This window comes from Triturus cristatus, chromosome 1_2, assembly GCF_964204655.1.
Source record: "Triturus cristatus chromosome 1_2, aTriCri1.1, whole genome shotgun sequence".
Taxonomy (NCBI): domain Eukaryota; kingdom Metazoa; phylum Chordata; class Amphibia; order Caudata; family Salamandridae; genus Triturus; species Triturus cristatus.
Genome location: NC_140580.1, coordinates 1,117,378,570 through 1,117,403,580, shown reverse-complemented (window position 1 = coordinate 1,117,403,580; position 25,011 = coordinate 1,117,378,570). Strand labels below are relative to the sequence as shown.

Here is a 25,011-nt window from a genome sequence, read left to right as displayed (position 1 = left end):
GGAGACAAGTAAACCAGGTTGTGGTCAAAAGAGCAAGAGGGAATCTCTAAAATATTTTTTCTTGTTACCCTCGCACACCTCTGGGGATTTCATGCTTCATAATTGTCGTGTTTTGCTCCTCTTCAGGCCGGTGCTACCAGGCCCCACGAAGAGTCACTTTAGCTGAGATCTTTTTATGGTTCAATGCCGTATGGTGCAGGGTGTACGTGTGAGGGGACATCAGGAGTTTAGGGTGATCTGGAGTGTGAAAATGAGTGAACTAAAACTGTCTAGGAGATACCTTAGCATTTTTATTGTCACAAATCACCTTAACAGTCAATGACTACCCTAGGGATATAATGTACCCTGGTAGCTCAGTACGTGTAAAAAAAAATGATATAGCTGGGTCAAGAGGACCCGTAGATTGACGGGCCCGGGCCCAGATACATATATATGTCTTATATGTACCTTTGTATAACCAAGCTCTCATGCCTGCAGTGATACAATGGTGTGTTGAAATGTACAAAACTTTCATAACAAGCATTGGCATAGCCAATAGGTCTCGCCTTTGGTACCTTATAAGTGTTTAGCCATGCAACAGTTGCATAACTAAATACTTATAAGGTCCCAAAAGCGAGACCTATTGGCTATGCAAAGCGGCCTTGCAAAAGTGAAAGTGATCGCAATCGCGATCAAACATCAAAGCGAAAATGATAGTAATCGCGGTAAAGCGCGGCGCGTGCGCTCACGCACATGCACTGTAGCTCTAGGCTGGCCTGGTAGCACTTTTTGGAGCCCTCTCAATAAGTCTCGCCAGACCAGCGCATGCGCTAGGTCAGGCGAGACCTAAAAATAATTGGAGAAAAAACTGATAAAGAAGAAAAGGGAGGCTCGGTGAAATATGTTTGCCTAGGATCACACAGTTTCGTGAAGTGAGGAAGCCAGGACTGAGCCAAGGTTTTCTGGTTTCACATTGTGCAGTTCGGACAGTTGAGTGTATCTCTTCCTCTCACTTGTATTACATCAAAGGTCACTGCTTTGTTTTTAATTCTTGGGTCCTCTGGTTAGAGTGTTGGTGGTATGCAAAAGACTCATGAAACTCCGCTCGAGGGCCCAGGAGCACCTCCAGCTAGCGCCTTGACCCCTTTGGGCATTGTTGCGCAAAGTGGTACTGTGCGTGCCCTTTACCTCCATGACAGTCGCCCTTTAGCACAGACTGTTCTTTGGTTCTGCTGAAAACGGATGTCTACCCCTGCTTGCTCGTGATGTTGCCGGGAGATGCAGCTCTTCTTGCTTTTGAGTCTTTCTGTGGGTCTTGTGCCAGTGATATAGGTTAGTGGTTCTTAACCTTTTGACTTCTGTGAACCCCCACGTAATCATTATTGGAACCTGAGGAACCCCACTGAATTATTACTGGAACCTGGGGAACCCCACTGAATCATTATTGGAATCCAGGAACTTCCAATGAATCTCTATTAGAATCCAGGGACCCCCCCCCAGTGAGTAATTGCTGGAAGCCGAAGGCCCCGGCCTAAGTATTTCTGATAAACAATACATAAAAAAATGCAGAAACAAGCATTTATCTAGCAAATATACAAATAATGAAATATTAATTTGATTAAGAAACAAATATAAATTTTAATGGGAAGCCTGGACCATTTCTAAATTAAATCGAGGCCACTCTTCGTCCATACTATATTCTGTTTGAATCCCTTGTGCTACCTGCACATCCAACTCTGCCCACTGCTCCTGCGGCAGCTGATTTAACATCTGCACACATTCATGTCCAGCAGCTGCATGCAGGAGTAGCATCCCAGAACTGTTCATCAAAATGTAGGTGCTACCGTACTGCACCTATCGGTGGGGTGCTTTTCTCCCATTTGAATGAACCAACTCCACCCTTGAGTGCCCCATTGAAGGCTAAACAATGAACTTCACTCCTGCTCGATCGAGTTACTTTGTTTTACTGACAGCTGTTCTGTATTCACGTCACATATCCTAAGGCAGCCATTTTAAAGCCAGGCATTTCATACAGAAAACATGTCGATTTCCTGTCACCTAGAAGAAAGTGTAAGATTTAGCCAGCAATCTGATTGAGAGTGATATGTAGAAAAAGCTCTGCTAGAAACTGGCCGACCTCAGTGCAACAGTAGACGCGCAAGTGCAAGCATTGGACCATGTGTAACATTTTGTTGCCTGAAAGACACTGAATGGTTTAATGAACATACTGCTTCAGTAACTACCACTTTGATTGTCATACATGATGTTCTCATGTGCTGGTACTATATGCCCAGCCAGCAGTTAACATGCATAAAGTCTCATGCAATATAACATCCACTGCATGGGGGGGTTACGTCTCCCTCTTTCCTCCCCATATTCTGGTTACGTAGAGGGGTGGGGGTTATATGTTTCTTATACTATGTGCTGTCGTGTTCCTAGAATCCAAAACATGCTTAATGTCATGCCTTCAGATTTTTAAAAAGAACTCCAGTTGCTATGCCCATATGTTTTGTTGCTGCACTGAATTTGTAATAGGCTCAGGGCACTGGAATTATGATGACAAATTAACACAAAACATTGCTGTAATCCTGAGGTCAGTAAAATAGCTTAGTGGGCTGCTATATGCACTGCATAGTGCGTTTGTAGCAACGTAAGGTTGCAGAATTGATTGCTGATGCATGAATACAGTGTCGCATCTTTTGAAGTTGATAAAATAAGCACATTTGGATTGAGGAATAGTAATACTTGCTAATACAATGATAAAGTGCTTCACAGGCCACAGGTTTTTACTATTAGGAATACTACGCTTATCTATCGTATATGGTGTATGTGTGTTTGCTATTTTCTTCCATATCGATGAAAGTCCAATAACTTCTTTTCGATTTGTTATGTTCCAGAATTTCACAAACTTGTTTGGACAACCCCTGGTTTGCCTGCTTTCTCCAACAGTGTACCCCAAAGCATTACAAGGTAACCCATTGTGCAACACCACTACACGTTACACATCTATTTCCGGGAAAGCAATATTTGTGGATCTTACTTTTTGCAGCCCTCAATTGTCATAGCCAGGAGCAGACCTTTTATGTTAACATCCAAAAGTTCATACAGACAAAAGCAGTGTGTTGTATTACAACATTTACATAGGGCTTCGTACACATATAGTATTCTCCAGTCACCTTGCGGGTGCCTCCAAAAGTTGGGCTTTGATGCTCCTGAGGGGATTTCTATAGTATCCTATGGTTGCTTAACATGGCCTCAAAGGATTGGATTTCTCATTCCTGGGTTGTCGCCTGATAATATTCTGTAGCTGCTTTGCAGCGCCTCCAAGGTTTTGGATTTTGTCAACTGTAGCTAGATCATTATAGCATGTTGCATCCAGACTCCAGTGTAGTCTGCAAAGAAAAGGGATAAAAAGGCAATCAAGAAGCTCAACTCATTGGGCATGACACACCACACCATAACACCCAAAGATGTATCAAATTGACCATCATTGGAATCTGCCTTAGTACTTAAGGTTGACTTTATGGCTTTCGAGAGCAGCATCAGTGCTACATTCTATTGCTATCCAACAATATTGAATTCTGAGAGTAGTTTGGTCAGGGTAGTCTGAAATGAGTCGTCTTTCCCCCTGTCTAAGTATTCATCCCAGATATCTCAGGAAGAGGGGACCTTCTCAGAGGGGATTTCCACCCCAATCAACCTTTGAGCTACTCCCATTTTTTGTAAACCACATTGCGAAGAAGCGGAGTTTTCAAGTGTTTCCAAGTCGGTCTGCCTCTGCTAAGGACATATTTTTATGTATGTTCATGTATTCCTCAAGCCTAGTCTGCAGAGGGGAAATGTTTTAAATAAAGCTTAAAATAAGATGCTGTGACAGGTTTTATCTGGTGGTGTTGGGGGGAGGGGACCAATGATCACTCTTTGGTTTATTTATTCATTGTCAGGATAGGATGCCCTGTGATACAATTCATTTCTCTACACGGCTTTTTCTGCAGAGAGAATGTTATGAGGACATGTTTTCCTATGATGCGTTGTACAGTGACACCTTGTTTGGAATGTTGCTTGCGAAAGCAGCTAAATTGCTGAAGTTGGAAGTTGAGTTTTAACCATGATTTTAGCATTGACCAAGCAGTATGTGCCTGGAATTGTAAATATATGTGATGTAAGTGGGCACAAAAAGAACTCTACATGGCTTGTCTAGTAGTGTTCTAGTTAATTGTTCCCATTTTGCCTCCCTATCGCATTTCAGCCATACATATGTGATGATGAGAATGTCTACTGATTTTACAAATGATTTCCATTTTGATGAATTACATGTACATCTATCTCTTGTGGGTACCCTGAAAATCAGACGTGGATCCACTTACATTGGACACCACAATTATATAGCATTTTGTAGCTTACACGACTATCCACTAGTCATTTATTGAACTACACCACCCAAGATGTTGAGCATCCAATTGTTATTGTGGGATAAACCTATTGTCACTGTAGTGCTACCCAGAGTAACAACTGTCATATTAATTGGAACCTCAGTACTACAATATTGTGTGCAAAAGTGTGTGGAAAGGTTTTGAATAGAGCACGGGGAGTGCTTTGCCTTCTGAATTACCTTAGCTTCTGTTTCTGATTTTTAGATCAGTCCCAACGGGGCAGCCTCTTTACTCTCTTCCTGAACAATCCCTTGATGGCGTTCCTCTTCATCTGTGGCCTTTCGAGCATGCGTAAAGGTTTATGGGAAAAGTGCCAGGAATATGTAAGGAAGATCAACCGGGACATTGCACAGTTAATGACACATTCCCGCTCGATTGGTAAGTCTGTGAAGAACAATGCAACCAATTTTCTACTCAGATGTGTCTGTGTTGAGCAGAAGACAGTTCAGACTTGGATAGTGGCAATCAAAACTGCAAGTAATACCCTAGCAAATGTTTGGTTGATTTCTTCTGGGACCTCCATTACTGCTTCATTCTTTGCCAAAACTTCCCTTTGCTTCTTTTTATTCATATCTTCGTTGATATTTATTCCTTTGTTGGCATATTTAACTTTTGATAGCACCACTGCCACAACAACTTCCTTTATGTTCCCAAAGTACAGGAAACCCACAGTTCTTTTTGCAGTGGTACTTGTATCTCTGCTGTCACAACTTAAGCCTGTGAGACGGCTGTTTAGGACAATGGTGTGTCTGCTCTTCCTTTCCTGCCTCACCTTCTTCTGGGGTCACGGATCTGCCGGTGCGTTAGAGGCCTACTTTAAAACACATAAGCGTCTGTGGTAGTTTGCCCTTAGTGCTCGATCCTTCAAGGACCTGGATCCACTGCCTTACATGTTCATCCCAGACTGGTCCACCTATACCCCTTACCAGGCTAGTGGCAACTTTTGAATATTTTCTCCAGTGAATGAGATAGGTTTCCAGGTATATTCCCATGACGGTATGGAAATAACGACTGAGGAGATTTGTCTCCGCTTACAGGATCTCATATCAAAAATTGTTTCAAATTGAAGTGTTTCTTCTTTATTATTTCATTTCTTTAAAATAACTTTCTTTCAGCAAAAATCAATGACAGCATGTTTGCATGCATACCGATTTGGACTACTATGATGCTACTTTGGTGTTTGCCATCGTGTGGAATCCTGAGGAAGGCCCACTTTGGGACCGAAACATATGTTGGTAGTGAAAGAAAACATTTTGTAAATTAATGTTGGGGAGAGGATGTAGCCTTATGGCTAGAGTGGTCAACATCAAAGTTGGGGAACCGAGTTCGAGTCTCGGCTACGGAGCTCAACATCCTGTGATTCTGGGCAAATCACTTAATCTCCTGTGCCTAAGAAAAATAAATATGTCCTTGTGTAAGTAAACTGGTGCTATGTAAAGCACTCGATTGGGTCTAGTTCGCGCTATATAAAACTCCCCAAAATAAAAAATAAATATTGCCATGTAGCTCTGTCTCTAATATTCCAAAGAAGGTATTGATGTGCTGATTGCCAGTCAGAGGTAAAGTGGACGTAATACTATACATAATGACATTACAATTCACAGGGGGTGGTAGGCTCTACAGGTTAAAGCTATCATGAGGAGTGCACTTACACAGGTTAAATCACAGAATCTCAAGACCATTCCATCCATTGGTTGTTCTTGGAACTATAAATAAATAGATATTCAGGATCACTTAGATTAAAGAGGTGTTCCCCCATATTCCTGTCGCAGTCCAACGTCCTCAGGGTCGCACGATGCTGTAAGGGGTCCACCTCCCGATAGCCCCTTGGTCTGGTATGTATATGACAGACACAAAAGGGTGATCAGGCGAGGGAAGGAAAGGAAGGGGACTGCGGGGAGGGAGATCTGAAAGAAAAAGCACAAGGCAATATGGTTAGGACAACCCCTAAATTCCCGTACTCAATGTTTCCCCTATTTTCCCCTGCTGTACCTGTAAAGGAAAGAAAGCACTCCTGACTGGGAGACCTGGAGAGCCGAGGAACAAAGCAGTTCGTGACCACAATTCCTGAACCTCGGGTATAACAGGGGGGTGGGGAAGGACGTATGTCAGAAGTCCTCTCCGCCCCTGTTGGATACAAATAAACAATTGAGGTGCAGCGAAGCTTAAGCCCTGTTCGGTGCATGCAGCTCCTTCACCGACTTCTGTACAAACTTAGAACGCTACTCCCATACTCCTGGGATAGCGTGAACTAAAGAGAACCCCAGCGGGTGGGCCCACTCTCGTTCTCCGAGAAGGTTTCCCTCTGACAGGAGGAACGATAGGAAAGGCTCCAATCCTTGGAGTTGCTGGTATGCAATTACCAGAAACACAGTACAATGTCTCACCGCTCGGGCGATCCCGCAATGCCTTGGAAAGGCGTCCAACGGAACCGCAGCGGTTCTATTTCACCTTCGGAATTTTAGCACGGACCACACGCACAAGAGTGCGCGACAAAGTCAGCGGGAAGTCCAGGCTGGTGCGAAGCACCCCTACCAGAACGCCACTTATCGTCCGCTCTCGATCTCGTCCGCACTCGAACCTGGAAATCCAAAATAACCGGCACCCGCTTGATGCCGGAAGTTCCTTTTCATCGTCTTCGCGCCGTGCGCGATGACGTCGGAGCGTCATCTCGCAAAGCGCGCTGGGATATGTAGTTCCTTACGCCCGTCTCCTACGGGCGTGTCGCCCTCGGGCTGTCAGTGCTCTACGGTGAGCCACAACAGTACATCCCTCCCCCGAAGAGCACTGACATAAGCACGCTTTCGTGGGATGTTTCTTGTGGAACAGGGCAACGAGTTTAGGAGCGTGGACCTGGGAGGCAGGTTCCCAAGAATTTTCCTCCTCCCCGTAACCTTCCCACGCAAGGAGGTACCACAACCTGTTGCGGTAAATCTTGGAGTCCAACACACCCCTCACCTCGTATTCTGCCTCGCTTTGTACCACCACTGGTGCAGGCTTTCGATCGGGCCCTACCCGTGCGGGCTTCACTAGGGATACATGAAATGCAGGATGGATGCGTAACGAGGAAGGTAGGGATAGCTTCACTACCACAGGGTTTACCAATTGAAGCACCCGATAAGGACCGATGAATTTGGGATTGAAAATGCTGAAGCGTTTAAAACGTATGTGTCTTGTGGACAACCATACGTAGTCACCTACTTTATAGACAGGCCCTGACCTTCTGTGCTTGTCCGCGGATGCCTTGTAGTTGCGCTTCGCAGCCCTTAGATTGCTTTTTGCTACGAGTAAGTTTGCCTGTATGCGTTCTACCCTACTCTGCGCCTCGGGGATCTTGGTAACCTGCGCTGGATTCAGGAAAGGGGAAAACCAAGGATGGAACCCATAAGAGCAATAAAAAGGTGTAAGTTTGGTGGACGTGTGCGTAGCGCTGTTATATGCTACCTCCGCCAACCATAGGAAATCCACCCACTCGTTATCAGAAGCATTGGAGTAACACCGAAGGTATTGCTTAAGGGTTTGGTTAACCCGCTCTGTCTGCCCATCCGTCTGGGGGTGGAAGCTGGTGGATATGTTGGATTCGATTCCCAAGGCTGAACACCAGGCCTTCCAGAAATGAGCAGTGAACTGGCCGCCTCTATCGGAAATAATCTTTCTAGGCAATCCGTGTAAGCGTACCACGTTCTCCAAGAGCAAGTGCGCCAACTGGCCTGACGAGGGCAGAGCTTTACAGGCGACGAAGTGCGCCATCTTCGTTAAATAATCCACCACCACCGTGATCACTGTGCATCCCTTATCACGCGGCATACCCACAATAAAGTCTACCGAGATGTTCTCCCAAGGGAGGTCGGGTGTGGGAAGAGGTTGCAATAAACCTGCTTGTTTGGTATGGAAAGCCTTCATTCGATTGCAAACCCCGCAGTCCTGGACCCATGTGATCACATCCTTCCGAACCGGCGGCCACCAGAATTGTCTCAGGATTCTGTCAAGTGTTTTTTCCCTGCCGTTGTGACCTGCACAGGGCAGTTGATGGCACCATTTGAACGCTTGTAGCCGTAAGGATCTGATGGGCAGGAGCAGTTGTTTTCCTCTTATCGGTAGCCCCTGTACTAGTTTCCAATCAGGATTGTCTTTCAGCCAGTTCTTCCACTTTGGTGTCCGCAAGTTCTGTGATACGCTCTTTAAGAATGGATCCGTGCAAGTCGCCCCAATTACGTGTTCTGGGCTGATTATGGCTCCTGTATTAGCAGCTGAGGTGATGTCTTGGGATGCTTGCCGGGATAAAGCGTCTGCTTTCTTGTTATCCTTTCCGGGTCTGTAAGTGACAAGAAAGTTGTACCCTGCGAAAAAGAGTGTCCACCTCATTTGACGGGGTGTGAGGTGTCTGGCTGCAGTCATAAACTGTAAATTTCTATGGTCCGTGTAGACCGTAACTACATGTCGGGCGCCCATCAAGTGATGCCTCCATTCACTGAAGGCATTCTTGATGGCTAGCAGCTCCTTTTCTGCAATATTGTAGTTGCATTCAGCGGGGTTCAGTTTTCTGGACATGTAGGCCACCGGATGTAAACGTCCTGTCTCGCAATGTCTTTGTGACAAGACTGCTCCCACCGCGGTGTCGGAAGCGTCCGCTTCCACAATGAAGGGGTATTCCGGGTGTGCATGAGCCAATACCGGGGCTGTCGAAAAGGCTTCCTTTAGCTCTTCGAATCCTTTTTGGGCTTTTTCAGTCCACTGAAACGTCGACTGTTTACGCAGCAGTTGCGTGAGAGGGCTGGCCACTTCCGAAAAGCGGTCGATGAAACGACGATAAAAATTTGCAAACCCCAGGAAACACTGCACATCCCTAAGGTTACGTGGGGTTGGCCATTCTTTTACGGCCATTACCTTTCTTTCCGACATTTCCTGACCCCAAGGGGTGAGGTTTACTCCTAGGAATTCTACCGATGATACCCCAAATTCACATTTACTGATCTTGCAGAAGAGGTGATGTCGTCGCAGGGTTTGCAGGATGGTCTTGACATGTTGTGGATGATCTTTGGTGTCCGTAGAGTAGATCAGGATGTCGTCTATATATACGACGACGAAGCGGTCAAGGTGTTCACGAAGGACATCATTTAAGAAGAACTGAAACGCCGCTGGGGCGTTACACAGCCCAAACGGCATAACCAAATATTCGTAGAGACCGAAGCGCGTTTTAAATGCGGTCTTCCACTCGTCTCCTCTCCTCATACGGACCAGATGGTATGCCCCCTTTAGGTCAAGACGCGTGTATATCACTGCCTCTTTGACCTGCTCCAGCAAGACGTTGATTAATGGAAGGGGATACCGGTTCTTCACCGTAACGGCGTTCAAGGCCCTGAAATCCACACACGCGCGCAGCTCGCCGTTCGCCTTAGGGATAAAAAAGAGAGGCGATGCAGCGGGAGATTTCGACACTCGTATAAAGCCCAAGCTCAAGTATTTATCCAAATACTCCCTGAGGTGTTTATTTTCGGGCTCCGTTAGGGCATATACGCGTCCAGCTGGAATGACCGCTCCGGGGATCAGGTCGATTTGACAGTCGTACGACCGATGCGGTGGTAAGACTTCTGCCTTGTCCTCATTAAAGACGTCCTCGTATTCCTTGTAAGCGTCTGGTAAGGTGACTGCGTGTTCTACTGCAGTCGCTACTTGATAGCAGATAGCCAATGATGAGGCTGGGTTCTTGGGTGAGCCATTGCAATTAGCCAAGCAGTAGCCTGAGGTATAAAATATGGTCTTCTCCTGCCAATTGATGAGAGGGTTGTGGAGACGCAGCCACGGCAACCCCAGGATTAATCCATAATGGGGTGCCGGTATGACATTGAAGGAAAGAAGTTCCTGATGCTCAGTCCCCTGTCTCATCGTTAATGGCTCTGTATGATATCTCACCGGACCGGACTCCAACATCTTCCCATCTACGGCGAACACCATTTCAGGCTTGTCTTTCTCTTGCAAGGTGATCCCTAGCCTTACCACCTGGGCTTGATCCATAAAACACCCCGTGGCCCCCGAATCCACCAATGCACTAACCGGAATCCACTCCTCGTCCACCAGGATGTGTACTTCGACATAGAAGTGGTTTTTGTTGTGGAGGGGTAAATCCTCCAAAGAAGGGATGTACATTGCGCTCAAAGGACTCCCTTCCTCCTCCTTTAAGCAGAGTCGTTTCCCGCAGTAGAGCTGTTTGTGCGAGTTACCGCGGCCTTTTGTTCTGGACGGGGGACCTTCGGCCTTAGGCTGCATTCCCGTATAAAATGACCCTTTCGACCACAGTACAGGCACAGCCCTCGCTTCCTCCGGTAGTCTCTTTCTTCCGCCGATAGCGGGGAACGAACAGCGCCTATTTCCATGGGCTCTGTCTTGTTCTGTACCCCGGAGTTCGTAGATCGAGAGTATTCCACGCTTGGCACGGGTTTCTCCCTCTTTCGGTGCTCCCCTTTACGTTCGCTCATGCGATGGTCCAGCCTTAGGACCAAACTAATGAGATCTTCACAGGAGGAGGGTTGCGGGTCGATCTGAGCCAGCACATCTTTCATGTCTTCACTCAGCCCCTGGTGGAAGATAGCCGCATGTTTCCCTTCAGGCCACTCAGTTTCCGTAATCAGTCTCCTAAAATCGTTGAGATAGGAGATGACGTCCCGATTGCCCTGACGCAACTCCAGGAGATCTCTGTCGGCTGAGAGCGTGGCCGCTCGTCGATTAAAGGTCTTCTCAAATTCGATCAAAAAGGCGTTCCAATCATACAAGATATGATCGTCTCTTCTCACCAATGGAACGGCCCATTGTGCCGCGTCCCCGGATAAATAGGAGAGCAAGAAGGCGACTTTCAAATGGTTGGTGTTAAATGCCCGGGCCTTACAGGTGAAGTGTAGCATTACCTGTGTGAGAAAGACCTGTAATTTCCCGCTATCCCCGTTATATCTTTCGGGAGTGGCTAACGGAACAGGCGTGGGGATTTCTACCACCACAGGAGCAGCTGGGATAGCGCGGGGGGTGCCAGCGTCAAAGGGGTTACGCTCCAAGCGGTCTACCTGCGCCTGTAGTGTGGCTGTTTCTGTTCTAGAGGTGACTACCTCGGCCTGTAACAGGGCCAAAGCAGCCAATACGTCCTCTAAGGTGGCCATCCCACCGTGCGACTGGGAGGACTGCTATTCGTGGGCCGGTTATTTTGTCGCAGTCCAACGTCCTCAGGGTCGCACGATGCTGTAAGGGGTCCACCTCCCGATAGCCCCTTGGTCTGGTATGTATATGACAGACACAAAAGGGTGATCAGGCGAGGGAAGGAAAGGAAGGGGACTGCGGGGAGGGAGATCTGAAAGAAAAAGCACAAGGCAATATGGTTAGGACAACCCCTAAATTCCCGTACTCAATGTTTCCCCTATTTTCCCCTGCTGTACCTGTAAAGGAAAGAAAGCACTCCTGACTGGGAGACCTGGAGAGCCGAGGAACAAAGCAGTTCGTGACCACAATTCCTGAACCTCGGGTATAACAGGGGGGTGGGGAAGGACGTATGTCAGAAGTCCTCTCCGCCCCTGTTGGATACAAATAAACAATTGAGGTGCAGCGAAGCTTAAGCCCTGTTCGGTGCATGCAGCTCCTTCACCGACTTCTGTACAAACTTAGAACGCTACTCCCATACTCCTGGGATAGCGTGAACTAAAGAGAACCCCAGCGGGTGGGCCCACTCTCGTTCTCCGAGAAGGTTTCCCTCTGACAGGAGGAACGATAGGAAAGGCTCCAATCCTTGGAGTTGCTGGTATGCAATTACCAGAAACACAGTACAATGTCTCACCGCTCGGGCGATCCCGCAATGCCTTGGAAAGGCGTCCAACGGAACCGCAGCGGTTCTATTTCACCTTCGGAATTTTAGCACGGACCACACGCACAAGAGTGCGCGACAAAGTCAGCGGGAAGTCAAGGCTGGTGCGAAGCACCCCTACCAGAACGCCACTTATCGTCCGCTCTCGATCTCGTCCGCACTCGAACCTGGAAATCCAAAATAACCGGCACCCGCTTGATGCCGGAAGTTCCTTTTCATCGTCTTCGCGCCGTGCGCGATGACGTCGGAGCGTCATCTCGCAAAGCGCGCTGGGATATGTAGTTCCTTACGCCCGTCTCCTACGGGCGTGTCGCCCTCGGGCTGTCAGTGCTCTACGGTGAGCCACAACAATTCCCTGCTTGGAGTTAACAGGTGCCTTTATCTCCTGGGCAGCTCTACTACCAGCCCGGTCTATGCACATTTTGGAGAGGCTCCTTTCAGCCCCGTTAGTTCTGCATCCCCCAGATCCTCACCAGGAAGGGCTGGTCAGAGTTATGTAGTGCCGTAAACCTCTATTCTTATAAAACTGCTGATACCAAGGACCATCTGTCAGTCCTTCTGCTCTTCATCCTGATTCTCAGAGAGAAGGTGCTATGGCTCTGTTTCTTCTGTGTCTTGATATGTAATTGTCCAATCCCCTTTTAAACCTAATCAGGGCCGAACCCTGATGCTTTCCTCATGGTTACGTCAACCGCTTACTGCGCTGTTCTCAAGTCCATGGAGATTTGGGAATAGCCCTGTCTTAGCATCAATTTTCTGTCAGAGGAGACTTCTTGCACAGGTACAGAAGCTAGTTAAACAATCCTCCACCTAAGTTGACCCCAACCCCTCTCTTCCAACCTTTTCAGCCCTTGGAAGAGAGCAGCGAAAGTTGTCTGTTAGGTTGATAGTTTTACCACCAAACACAAACCAAAATGCATCATTTTGTATTGAGCAGAAATACTGCTGATAATTTACATTCTCCTACTTGTTATAGTTCTAAAGCTTCATTTTGCACTATAAGTTTTTTGGGTGAATATGGTGTGAGTTTTGTCCCGAAATCTTCTACTCTGAATTTCTGAGGTGCATTCCTTTTGTTCTCTCCTAGCTGCAGTCATCCTGAACTTCAGCCACTGTCTGACCCACAATCCCTGTGTGACATCTCCAGCCCCAGCTTGCCAAATATGATTCACTGACCTCTTGCCTAATGGCAACAACAGGCCACGCTTATGCTTGGGAGCCGAATCATATTTCCCAGAACAGAGAGAACATTCTTCCAAATTAATGTTTTTAAATTTAAATCTGGAGTTGATCCTGAGACACCACAAGTTGGTCACGGGTCCAGGATCTGCAAATCCTTCTAGATCAGCAGATCCACTGACAAAATGTACTTTTGTCAAATTAATGTTAATGCAAGGGATGGGGGTGTCTATTTGGGGAACCCAATAAGCTGGGAATCAGCATATTCTCACCCTGCCTCCATATGCCCTATTTTTTGCCCAGTACAATACTCAGTACACCACGTGGGTAATGGCGGCCGCTACAGTAATTTTTAGGTCTCGCCTGACACAGCGCATGCGCTGGTCTGGCGAGACTTATTGAGAGGGCTCCAAAAAGTGCTACAAGGCCAGCCTAGAGCTACAGTGCATGTGCGCGAGCGCGCGATTCGCGCTTGACCACGATTACTTTCACTTTCGCTGCCGCTTTGATGTTTGATCGCGATCACTTTCACTTTCGCGACTGCATGGCCGCTTGACATAGCCAATAGGTCTCGCTTTTGGGACCTTATAAGTATTTAGTTATGCAACTGGTGCATGGCTAAACACTTATAAGGTCCCAAAGGCGCGACCTATTGGCTATGCCAATGCTTGTTCTGAGAAGGCCAGGCAGTCAGAATGTATGGCTAAGGAAATCCGCAGACAGATCTGTGAATCTACAATGGAGGACGAGAACAAAAACGGGAATTCTGTTAATTTGTCTTCAAATGTTTGTTACAAAAAAGCATGCATTTGTTCATAGTTTTGATAAGCCAGAAAACAAGAATAACCATGACACTTATGTTTTTTAATTCACAGACCAATCATTTCTACAATTCTTTGGTGATGAATTTCTACGCCTGCTCCTAACAAGATTTGTCTTTTGCTCTGCCACCATCCGGCTACACAAAAGTTTCAGGGTATGCAAATATTTTTTATTGGTTTCATGGAGAATGAAATAGTCTGGAATTTAAAGCACTGGTTTCCAGCTCTTGTTTCTGCTTGCTTTTGAAAGTCATGTTTTTGATCGATGCTTCTAGCGGCAGGTTTCTTACCTTGTGAAAATTCCCCAGGTGTGAGACTGGATCCCCAGGCGTCAGACTGGATCAAGACTTAACCACAAACTATTTCCAGTGTGCAAAGGAAAAAGTTACCTCCGAGGTTAACAGCTCTTGAACTCCAGAGAGGGTGCGAGGGCATCAGCGTGCCACCTGGCCTCACCCCCGATTTCTATTGGAGCAGATCCCAGGCCTAGTACCTATGCACCCTTAAATTCTGGGCCAGCAATGGGGCAGTAAGTGGATGCCTTAGGGAGGCCATGCTGTGTATTTTCAGGACTTAACTGGTTTCCTGGCATGCCTTTGGGCCCAGAGGATCAGCAGGGGCCTCCAGTCAAACTTCCGCCAGCGAGTCTGTCCTCGGCACCGTCTGTGCTCCTTGAACCTGCTTCAGGTTCAGCACCAGCTCTTCAGCCGACCTTGGTTCTAGAACCACCTGTTGTGCTGGTTCCCATTACATCGATGTGGCCAACACCAGAGGAGGATTCACAACCCATTTTGCTCTCAGAGTCCAAGCAGAATCTCCGGCAACCTTGACAGAGGCTGCGCCCCGATACCATCGGGGCAAACCCAATCAGCATCCCTTCAGATTCTGATACGTTGCCCTTATCAGGAGTAGGGCTCAGGCTTTACACAACCTTGTCTTGCACTGACTCGGACAATGACAATTTTGATAAAGTGGACTATTTTGGTCCTCAATAGGATTAAGAAAATTGGTATGAGGTTCTACAAGATGCTAGTGGCCTTGATACCTCACCAGATACTGCCCTTTTTCCTCCCGGCCCTGCTAACGAAGAAAGCGCCTTCTTCGCTGTCACTGTGGTGGGCGGCAGAGCTACTGGACCTACAACTACCTACTATGTATGTGAAGACTAATGTTCTTGCAGAGGTACTCTATCCTGATCAAGCACCTACAGCACCTCTCCTACCATTCAATGAAGCAATCCCGGATATCTCCTTGGGCACTTGGTGGTGCATCTACCTGTAAGGTAAATATTGATGACTTCCCAACCACCCAACCTAATTGTGTATCTAAACAGGGAAGAGACATTTGCAAACACATCTTTTTCTCCACAAGCCTTGCTCTGTGATAGGTAATTCCAGCTGTCTGCTAGGCCACTGCTCTTATGCCCTATGGGAAACAGTGGACCACGTTTTACCAGCAGTTTTGGATGTCCTCCGGGCATCCCTGACCCAGGCTATCCAGGATGGCTGTGATGCAACAAAATTTGCCTGGACGAGGTCTAAACGGATGACCGAGCATCCCTCATTGATCTGCCATTTGATGGCTGTTGCTTTATTGGCAAGAAAGTGGACCCCATCCTGGAATATTGTAAAGAAAGCAGGGCCACAGCACATTCTTTAGGCCTGTCTGCCCCATCCAGAAAGTTCCATCAACTATTAAGCCCCTTTCAAGACTATGGTAAGGGTTTCCAATAACACCAATATCAGACACCACTGCCAGCCCAACAGGTCTCTCAGCAGTTTCGTGTTCGAGACGGCAGCTTACAAAGGCAAGCCCAGGGCGTCAGGGACATTGGGCAGCTCTGCCCCTTGCTCCTCTGGCTGCAGCAGCAGCAAAAGATATTTAGTGTGTCAATCACAGCACACAGCCACCCTGTCAGAAACAGCATTCTGCATTTCCTCCGAGGGTGGCAAGCCATTACATCAAACAAGTGGGTCCTCCAAATTGTTAGTCAAGACTACACCCTCCCATTTCTTTCTACACCGCTGAACCTTCCATCAGGACGGTTGACGGAGGACCATATGTCTATTTTGCAGCTCAATGGTGGTGCTGGACCTGCAGGATGCTTGTTTTCATATCATGTCCTGCAGGCCCACAGGTGCTCCAGCCAGTTCCAATAGGCCAGGAACATTGTCTTGGTGTTCACAAAAGTGATGACGTGGTCGCAGCACACCTTCAGAGTTCTGGGGTACCGGTCTTCCCATACCTCGTTGACTGGCCGTTGAAGGCAGGCTTGCGCCAGGCAGTCATAGTCCAATCAGGGCGTCTTCCATCAGTTGGGCTAACCCTGGCTTTTCCCCACAGCTGAGAACATGCAATGTCAGCAATGGAATTCCCAAGGAAGCTCTTCCACCAAGATGCATTCTGCCTAGAGTGGAGTCCTTGGCTCCTGTATGCCTTCTCTCCGCCGCCTCTCCTGCCCCAAGTTCTAGTAAAGATCAGGAACGAATGGGCACAAGTCATCCTATTGGCCCAGAAGTGGGCCAGAAGAATGTGGTACCAGGAATCCTGGGGTTGAGCATCTATCCTTTGATCAAGCTGCCGCTTCCTCCGGGAGTCGTTGATGTCATTTTAGTGGTAAAGAATCCCTCTACAAATCTGTGTACACCAGTCGCAGGGACGGATTTGTGGTTTAGTGCAACAGCCATCAGATTGACCCGCCACAGGCCAAGTTGTCAGACGTTTTGTTGCTTGTTTTGTCCCTAGCCCATCAAGTACTTGCTTTGGGCACTGCTGAACACTACTGGACAGCTCTGCTGGCTTTTCTGCAGATGCTAGATCAGCCTTCAATGTTTAAATAACCCGTTGTGATGAGATTATGGAAAAATGTGCAACATTTCTTTTCCCCAGAACCATTTCTCTTTTTTAATGTGTACTCCCTTTTAGCCAGTGCATAGCTGTCCATTTCGTCACCTGTCCCTCAAAACGGTCTTCCTGATTGCTATAACATCAACTCTGCATGCGAGCAAGGTTTAGGGTCTTTCTGTCCAACCACCCTTTGCTACATTCTTCCCAGATAAGCTGGTGCTTAGGACCGAGCATCTTTTCAGCCAGAAGCATTACATATTCATGTTGGACAGGCTGTCAGGCTCCCGGTGTCCTTTGCTCCGCCTCATCCTTCAAATGAAGAAGAGACACTCCATCATTTGGACTCAAGAGAGCACTCAGTTTTTTACATTGATCATACCAAGCAATATGGTGTGGACAATCAGTTCTTTATGGGATCTGCTGGGGCAAAGCATGGCAAGCCAGTGTAGAAGCGGGCCATCTCTTGACGGATTATATTCTGCATCAAGATCTGTTGCACACTGGCCAAGATGCAGCCTCTGGAATGCCAATGGTCTCATTCCAGCAGAGCCAAAGCTGCTGCCACTATGTTGGCCCGTGGAGTGCCTGTTCTGAATATTTGACAGGCACCTAAATATGTGTCAGTACACGTTCACAAAGCACTACTGCCTTGACAGTCAGATCCGTGGAGAGGGGCCTTTTGCCTGCTGGCTCCTGCAGGACTTTTTTTTGGTAGGCGTCAGTTCACAGACCCACCACCTGGGGAAGTACTGCTAAGGTATCTATTCACAAGGTGTGGAATTTCCAGTTAGAAGTATCCATCAGAAGAACAAGTTACTTACCTTTGGTACTGCTGTTTCTGGTGGATGTTCTATTTATCAGATTGCTCACCGACCCTCCCGCCTCTCCATTCTGTGAACTGGACTCTTTTTCCATCTAAAAAGGTCCCATTCTAGAGATCTATACACAGGCTATGCCAGTTTTCTGATGGATTCTGTTTTTGAGGGCACAAACAGCCCAATAAAGGAAGTGGCATTAGCGCTCATGGGTGGCACTTATTTGTGGCACAGCTGGTTACAGCCTTAGTAGAACGTTGTTGGTGCGACGCTGTGCACTGCCACCTACTGGAATGCAGGAGTACTGCTTGGAAGTTTCCAGAGACCGTCTCAACCTCAGGAATAGTGTCAATGTGTAGCATCTGTGATTAGATATAGTAACCACTAGAAAAAGCGCTACAGAAGATAAGTAACTTTTTCTCTCCAGCCGTACCTGAAAATGAATAGCTTCTTTAGAAAATCTCTCCAGTTGCTTGATAAATTGTTCCCTTTATAGAATATGCAGTTGGAGGTTTTGGTTTCTTGATCAGCAACTTTAAAATTATGTGGCGCACTGGAATCCGTTTCTGTAGTAAGGGTAAGAGAATTTTGAGCCACACTAATGGTGCTGCTTTTTAGGTATGTAGTTTTGTATTATAACTCTGAGCTTTTAATCAATGTGTGCATTTTGTTTGGTTATCGCCAGTCTGTTATTTCTCTCACCACACAGTTTTAGATTCCAGCTTTTCTTTTCCATTTTACTAATGTGTGCATCTTCTTGTGAAGATGACTGACTGAATAAATAGTTTTTTTCTAGATATTTTTACAGTCTTATTACATCTTCCATATTGTACTTTCATAACTTCCTATTCGGTTACCCTTAAGGAATTTACAGTGTGTTAATCGCTGTAGTCCTGTGTCTCATATTCCCTTTTCATTACCTTTCGGAGAGTGTTACGCTCTGTTTTATTTAATTAATTTGACCTTCATTAGTACTGTTTCAGTATTGTGAATTCAAGTTTATTTTGCTCATTTAGGCCATAAGACAAAAGATGAATGTGGAGTATGTAAATTCATTCTGTTAAACTATTCTTTTTTTTATTTTTTTTATCAATTGTGCTAGAAATACAGTCAGATCTAGGGGCAGATAATTGCCTGCCTGACTTCCAAATTACGTGGTATAAACAATGGCCTTTTAACTGCATAATTTCAGTTCCCCCTGGTTTGGGTCTCTGCAAATATTCAATAATTGTATCTTCCTCAAAGAATACCAGCAATATATTATGTTTACTTTTTTTTAGACATTTGTCCGAAACGTCATGCATGATCTCTGAGGTGGTGCTTCTGAGCAGAGTAATATCTTTGTCATGAACGTACATTTGAATGTCAGAGTTTCATGCTATTTATACCTCTCTTTCACTTCTTCTAGGAAACACTTAATTACCCAGAAACCTATCCTCCCCTGCCAAAAGAGGACACAGTGGAGAACATCCACGTACAAAAGCATATTTTGGAGCTGGCGTCCATTTTAGATGTCAGGAATATGTTTCGTGAAAGCACCATGAATGAATATTGAGAACGGTTCTTTTCCTAAAACTTTGTGCTCCTTTTAGCCACAGAATTTGAAAGGTGCATTATTTTCTAATGTGAAAACATAGGATTACTTTTTTTATATTAATTTTATGTTCTAAACCATCATTTGAAAAAGAAAAAAAAAATCATCACCATCCAAAGTGGAATTTTTAGTCAGCACAGTGACATTTTTATAAACTTCAAAGCAGGCAGGATGTGTGTGCCCTGTTAAGGGCCTGTGAATGCCTCTTTTACGTGGAAAAAAATCATGCAGTCGACCGGTCCACTCCATTCAATTGAATTGGCTGGCAGTAAAAATGGAAGCAAGACTCGAGTGGTAAAGCCCCACTTATTTACATGCACATATAGCAGCCATCTTGTAATGGCCAATATTGATCTTTTTTAAGTGTTGTAATTAGTATTTTTTTAGCATTGCCACCAGAAACAAGGTCATGGAACTGACCCAGCAATGAACAATGAGCGGGGAGCGTTATTTATTTCAAATCATGTTTAATTCATGCCACACCATTTAAATATCTTGCTGGCTTGAGTTGGCACTGCTTTAAATGGAAATTTACTAATGTTTGATGAGGTCAGAATGCCCATATCCAGTAGGGCCAGAATGCTGGTTTGCAGCGAAGAACTGCCTTACAATGGGGCTTGCGGCTCTATTCTTCTTTCTATTTCTACAGGACGACTTGCGGAGGGGTAGAAAGTGGTATCCATTTTAAAGTGTAACAGTATTTTAATTAAAAAGGAATGCAAACACATGTAGCTTCCATTGCAATGTATTAGTAGGACCACTCCATTCCCATGTCTTCTGAAAATGTAAACTGCTTCAATTTGTTGTCTGTGTCAATCTGACACCTGATATCCCTTTTCCTTTGGAGAAGCAGCTGGCATGTCTCATCAGTTAACAGTGACACTTGCACTTTTGGGGTCCAAATATCATATTTCATTGGGTGTGATATGAAACTGCATTACCCTCAACCATGCACGATGCCCAAAGTAGTTCTGTGGATTGTTTGTTGGACCATTTCCTCTTCTGCTGTTCAGGGTCCAAGCAGCTGTGGCTGGGGTGTCTCTATTTTCATCCAGTCTATGTATCAAGAACAGATCAACCATACAGATGTATAAAACAATTTCATTGGACTTCTACTGTGTGAAGTTAGTGGAAAACAGCTATTCCTTCCAGAGATTGGCGAACTGGTTTCATGGGGGATTTTTATGTCCACTGCAGTAAGTCCATCACTTTTCTCTAGCCAAATTTGTAAATTGTTGTATTTTTACCATTTAGTGGTGTGCATACTTATTTTACATAACAATAAATAATTTTGAGAAAGAACCACTTTATAACAAGGTAGGTATAACCAGGCGTTTGTTTCTTTCTGCTCACAGACCACGATGGACAAGGAGAAAGTGCAGGGTCACTGGATCTTTGTCCCTCAGGACACAGGTTCTCCGGAGAGTACGACTTCGTATTACATTATCCTCATTACACACCAAATGTCATGGCATCTTCCTAGTAACGGGGTTGTCAAACAAATGCTTCTATTCATGGCATGTGTAGCTGTAGCTACACATGTTGGTCATACTTCTACCATCTTGTGTTGGGCTCCGACATGTGCAAGTTGTTTGTCTTCAAAGAAGTCTCTTGACTGATGAGGCATAGTGACTCCACCCATTATTGGTAATGTGCATGGGCATCTGCTCCATTTTTAGATTGTTTCTCCACCATCGGGTTCAGACGTGTTCCTCCGAGCTCCGGTTCGATGCCACGTGGTGTTCTCGCCTGGCCCATTTGGTTCCCTCCACTTCGTCAGTTGAACGACCAATGTATCTATCATCAGTGCCTAGCATTTAGTTGTCTCTGCTTCGTTTTCCACAGTTGACCTCTTCGACACCCCATGTGGGGCCTGGCCATTTTGGGCCTCCTTCTACTCCTCGACACTGGAGAATGCACCCATAGTGGAAAGGATTCCAATCTACTATTGCCCGAAGTGTTGAGCTAAGTACCCAAGGACAGGCGTACATCAGGTTTGCAACCTTTGTCTGTCACCAGACCATCAGGAGTACTCTTGTTCAGCATGCTTTGCCTTCTGAAATAAGGACACTTCAGTACCATTGGGATTGTTGCCTTGTGTCAGCATCCATAGTGCACCGCTGCTCCAAAGACCCTGGACCTGTTCGGGAAACAGGGGACAGAGGCAAAGCAGCAGCAAGAGGCTTCTGGGGCGGAAATCCAAATATCGGAGCTGGAAGAGGACTCAGCCTCTGACGTTGACGAGCCTCCACATGCTCAGCGTCCTTCTACCAAAACAGCCGCAGTGAGTACTGGTGGCAACTCCCATCACACAACAGCACTTGAAAACTGAGCATCGCCCTCAAGGGGGTTGAGCATCGAGCTCACAGGCTAGTCATGAGGCCTCTGGTCTGCCACTCCCACACGGCCATGGTAGGCACTGATATACCATGTCGAGGCCGACGGAAGTAGTCAGTCCGGCGTGGAAGCATGGCCCTTCGATCTCAACAATCTCTTTGGCTCCAGACCCAAAAGTGTCCTCGAACCCCACCTCAGCGTTGAACTCTTTGGATCCGAAATCCGGCTCGGTGCCAGCAGCCCACCGGACTTCATAATCTCAGAGAAAGCTGGTATGCAGAGCACCATCGTCCATCACCTCCGAAGAGCAGGAGCAACCTATGGTCCAGCGGCACCGAAGATGAGCTCGAAGCACGGCAGCAATGGATTCCTATTCAGCCTGGGACTGGACGAATTCTGGCCAAGCCCGTTCTACAGGCAAAAGACTCTCTCCTTCCAAAGAGAAAATTGACTTTTGAGGAGGCCATCATTCCACCCTTGGACCTGGTGCCTAAAAAGCCTCAGTGCAATGATATAAGCACATCCTCGCCTCCTCCGCCTCTACCTCGCCATTCACCTCCTTCTCCATGGCTCCCTTCACCACATCCACGCTCAGCCTCCTCACTGGTACCAGTTGACCCTTCACCAGAGTCCCCTCAGGGTTCCCTTGTTTCAGGGTTTGGGTGAGATAGTCCTCAGTCTGCCTATGACCCCCTATGCCTTACAGCCCTCACCCCCACAGGATGATTATGCTGTGCCCCCCCGCCCCCTGTGTGAAACAGATCCGGATCTATATCGGGCCAATTCTTCGCCTCTGGACGATACTACTACGTAGCATAAGGTGCTGCAGAGACAGCTGCTCACCACAAAGTTGAGATGCACAAACAGCATGAAGAGAATGACTTCATCATGGAGACAGAGGTCCATGCAGTACCTCCTGATTCTTCAGGGGAGGCTGAAACCGGCCACAGACGTCTTTAAAGAGCTAGTTAAGGCACGTGTTATTACGCCTAGAGTGAACAAGAAGTTTAAGGCTTTCCCCTCTGACACATCTTACATTAGGGGACATCTGCCACCTGATTCCCGTGCAGTTCACACTGTACGGAATTGTGCAGACTCCTAGAGTATTGGGAATGCACCTCCCCCAGACCAAGAGAGTAAAAAAAATCGACGCAGCAGGTAAGAGTGTAGCAGTCTAATCTGCGGCACATTTTTGTTTCGCCAATTCAGTTGGGTTACTCTGTCGGTATGACCATACCCACTTTGATGAGATGGAGCAGTTGTTGCAACACCTCCCGGACTAATACAAAAAGAGAGATCAAGAGTTGGTAACGGAGGGGAAAATTATCTACAATGCCAACATAAGGTGTGCCTTGGATGCAGCAGACACCATTGCTCAGGGCACCAATACCAGTATCCTTATATGCAGACATGCATGGCTGTGTTTCTGGTTTTAAACCAGGGGTCCAGCAGCATCTGGTCAACTTGCCATTCGATGCCGAGCATCTGTTCAAGTTGACCTGATGTTGAAAAAAATAAAGAGGGATACAGAGCCAGTCAAAGCTATGGGTGCCTTGCCGCCCTCATTGGGTTGGAACTCCTTTCACCCTCACTCAAGAGGCATCCACATCCTTCCCCAGGCAGCAACAGCAGCAAACACTCTTGCGGGGTCACTGTAGAGGAGGATATAAAGGCAATATTAATAGGGGCAGAGGGAAAGGTGCAGGTCCCAGAGAAGCCATACCTGCCAAGCAGTGACTCAGTTAACCTTCCCCCTGACCATTCAACACCTGTAGGGGGAAGTGTGCAGAGATTTCTTCCCCGCTGGGCAGAGATCACTTTGGATCAGTGGGTTCTAGATATCATAGCAGAGGCGTACTGTCTAGAACTCATTTAAACACCCTCCCTCTTGCAAACATAAATTGACCCCAGAACACCAGCATCTGCTCCAAGAGGAAATGCGTGCACTGCTCAGCAAATGGGCCATAGAACTCGTGCCCCAACAACAGTGGGGCAAAGGCGTATCCTCACTATTCTTTCTCATTCCAAAGAAAAACGGATCCCTCAGTCCCCTCACCAAGTTCATCTTGTCTGAGCACTTTCACATGGTAACACTCCAGGATGTCAACCCTCTCTTGCTGCAAGGTGACTTAATGACTGCCCTTGAACTGAAGGACACCTAATTTTCCATCCCCATCCACACTGCACATTGGCGGTTCCTCCGATACGTGGTAAGGGGTCAGCATTACCAGTTCAAGGTGATACCCTTTGTAGTTACCACAGTTCTCCGGGTGTTCACGTACTTTCTTGCGATGGTAGACGCTCACCTCAGAAGGAGCGGCATCCACGTGTTCCCTTACCTGGATGATTTTCTCGTCAAGAATGCAATATAACAGCAGTACCTAGCAAACACCAAGGCTACCATCCACCTCTTGCACAGCCTATGGTTTACCATCAATGCAGGCAAGTTCCACCTTCAGCCCCTGCAGGTACAATCTTTTCTCAGGTTCGTACTCGTTTCTTGTGTAGGCAAAGCATTCCCCAGCCCAGCAAGAGTCCAAGAATTCCAAACACTTCTCTCTCTTTCTCAGCCACATCGCCAAGTAACTGTCAGACAGGTCATGTCCCTTCTTGGCTTGATGGTCTCTTGCATTGCTATTGCCCTACACATGTGCCTGTTACAGGATTGCCTAGCGGCACAGTGGTCATAAGCAAAGGGTCAGTGTGATGATCTATTGTTGATCTGGGGCTGAACTCCTTGGTCTCTGTAGTGGTGGAATGCAAACAACCTCTAGAGAGGACGGCCCTTCCTGGACCCAGTTCTCTAAATAACCATTACAACGGTAACCACTCTCAGTGGGTAGGGGGTGCATCGAAAGGAGTTGACTGTACAACGAAACCTCCACATCAACCTCCTTGAGTTTTTGGCAATCCAGCAAGCCCGCAGAACGTTCCTTCCACTCATTCAACACAAAGTGCTTTTAGTCTGGAGGGACAACACAACCACTATGTTCGACTGGCAGAAAAAAGGCGGCACACACTCCTTACTAGCCCAGATCATTTGGCAGTGGGTGATACATCACAAGCTCCATCTCCTCACCGGGCACATTCAAGGAGTGGAAACAATTTTGCAGACCTGCTCAGCAGGATGTATCAACAAGTCCACAAGTGGGAAATCCAACCT

At 46.7% G+C, this 25,011-nt stretch overlaps 1 protein-coding gene across 5 annotated transcripts in view; it reads left to right on the top strand.

Moving 5' to 3' along the window:
* The window catches only part of SCAI (suppressor of cancer cell invasion), a 561,593-nt gene extending 540,760 nt beyond the window's left edge, over positions 1-20,833 (top strand). For all 5 annotated transcript variants that reach the window (XM_085613779.1, XM_085613781.1, XM_085613780.1 and 2 more), the window contains 4 exons: positions 2,877-2,949; positions 4,617-4,790; positions 14,310-14,410; positions 19,326-20,833. In XM_085613779.1, the coding sequence (XP_085469905.1) occupies positions 2,877-2,949; positions 4,617-4,790; positions 14,310-14,410; positions 19,326-19,472 (495 nt within the window). In that variant the 3' untranslated portion in view covers positions 19,473-20,833. The remainder of the gene's footprint in view (positions 1-2,876; positions 2,950-4,616; positions 4,791-14,309; positions 14,411-19,325) is intronic.
* The last annotated feature ends 4,178 nt before the right edge of the window (positions 20,834-25,011 follow it).